We start from the raw sequence: 1,516 nt of genomic DNA on the forward strand, positions 1-1,516 counted from the left end.
GAGGGCCGCGACCCAGTCTTTGTGAAATGAAGTTTTAGAGGAAACTTCTAGGGTTCACTCACACTAGGGCTGTTGTACCCAAGCACATTTGCCCCCTTTAGTCCAGATTATTTGAAGTTTTAGAGGAAACTTCTTAGGGTTCTGTTGTACCCAAACACATTTGCCCCCTTTAGTCCAGATTATATTCTGCATGCGAGCTGGCATGATTGTGTAGTAATATTTGCATTGGTTATTTATATAAAATGATGCAGTCAGTATTTAAATGTCACTTTTACAGGAGGGATGAAGATCACGTACGGCCTCAACCTCAATTTGCCCTGTGTTGTCGATGGCTGGCCACGGGCTTCAATCACCTGGACTCTGCCCAACGGTCTTGTTTTGGACAAGCCTCAAGCCATCGGCCGGGTGTCTTTTCTGACCAACGGGACGCTCCAGCTAAGGCAGGTGGCAACCTTCGACAAGGGAACCTACATCTGTAAAGCGTTGAACTCCTTCGGCTCTTCGACGCTGTCCTACCCGGTTGAAGTGATGGTTTTCCCGCCGCGGATCATCAGCACGATGAGCGCCATTACGAGAGTGAACCGGGGATCACCGGTGACACTGAAGTGCGTCGCTACCGGTATTCCCAAGCCAGATATTTCGTGGACATTGCCCGGACGCACGACGCTGGTTCCGCATCACTGGTTCACGGTGCAGGGAGGGATCCACATGACGGAAGAGAGCGGTCTGGTGATCCAGAACCCTGTGCTGACAAACTCTGGCATTTACAAATGCAACGCAAAAAATGCACTCGGCACAGACTTCAAATCTACGTATTTACAAGTAGTCTGAGTGACGACTGGGGGTTTCTTCTGTGACGGAACGATTACCACAGATACAAGACTGTACGACTGTATTTTTCCAACCGGGATCATAATAAAAAAATTGTACCTAACACTTTGGAAGAAGACTTCACACTGCCCTGCACTAAAGGTGGTCCAAAATGACCTTTGGAGCAGATGGTGCAGTGACTTTGACGTCATCGTGGGCACAGATCGTGTGTCGCTCTCTGCTTCAGTGCGCGGTGGAAACACGATATTAAGAATTCATTATAATTAACACCAAGTACCTTCAATGCTGAATTGTGTGACATCTCCGGGGGGGTTGGAGGATGAAGAGGAGGGGCGGGGTTTGTGACGATACCGAAGCTCTAAACAATGTCCAAAATGGAAGATTTTATAACTTATTATCTGTGATATAATATTCATTCTAAACCTGTGTGACCTCCCGTCTCACATTGAATTTAACCAGAGACATGGCTCGCGGTCCATGTAACTGTATATCAGTGGAGACGATGTTTAATTTCGTATCCTACAATGAATTCACCGCAGACATAATCTGTACTTTACAAACCCGTGGAACCACAGGTTTGGTCGGTGTGGATTGATTGGAGTGACACGTCCTTCTGTGGAATAAACTGGAATCTTTTGCGAGGTTGAACCAGTAGTTCTTTATCTTAGTATCTATGTTGGTGTCG

At 46.8% G+C, this 1,516-nt stretch overlaps 1 protein-coding gene across 1 annotated transcript; it reads left to right on the forward strand.

Annotated features, from left to right (window-relative positions):
* The first annotated feature begins 244 nt into the window (after window positions 1-244).
* LOC107988163 (immunoglobulin superfamily member 10-like) lies at window positions 245-1,490 on the forward strand. Its single transcript, XM_017031023.2, has one exon. The coding sequence runs from the start codon at window positions 283-285 to the stop codon at window positions 829-831; it is 549 nt and encodes a 182-aa protein (XP_016886512.1). The 5' UTR covers window positions 245-282; the 3' UTR covers window positions 832-1,490.
* The last annotated feature ends 26 nt before the right edge of the window (window positions 1,491-1,516 follow it).

Source organism: Cynoglossus semilaevis, unplaced genomic scaffold (genome assembly GCF_000523025.1).
Source record: "Cynoglossus semilaevis isolate Cse_v1.0 unplaced genomic scaffold, Cse_v1.0 scaffold3380, whole genome shotgun sequence".
Taxonomy (NCBI): Eukaryota; Metazoa; Chordata; class Actinopteri; order Pleuronectiformes; family Cynoglossidae; genus Cynoglossus; species Cynoglossus semilaevis.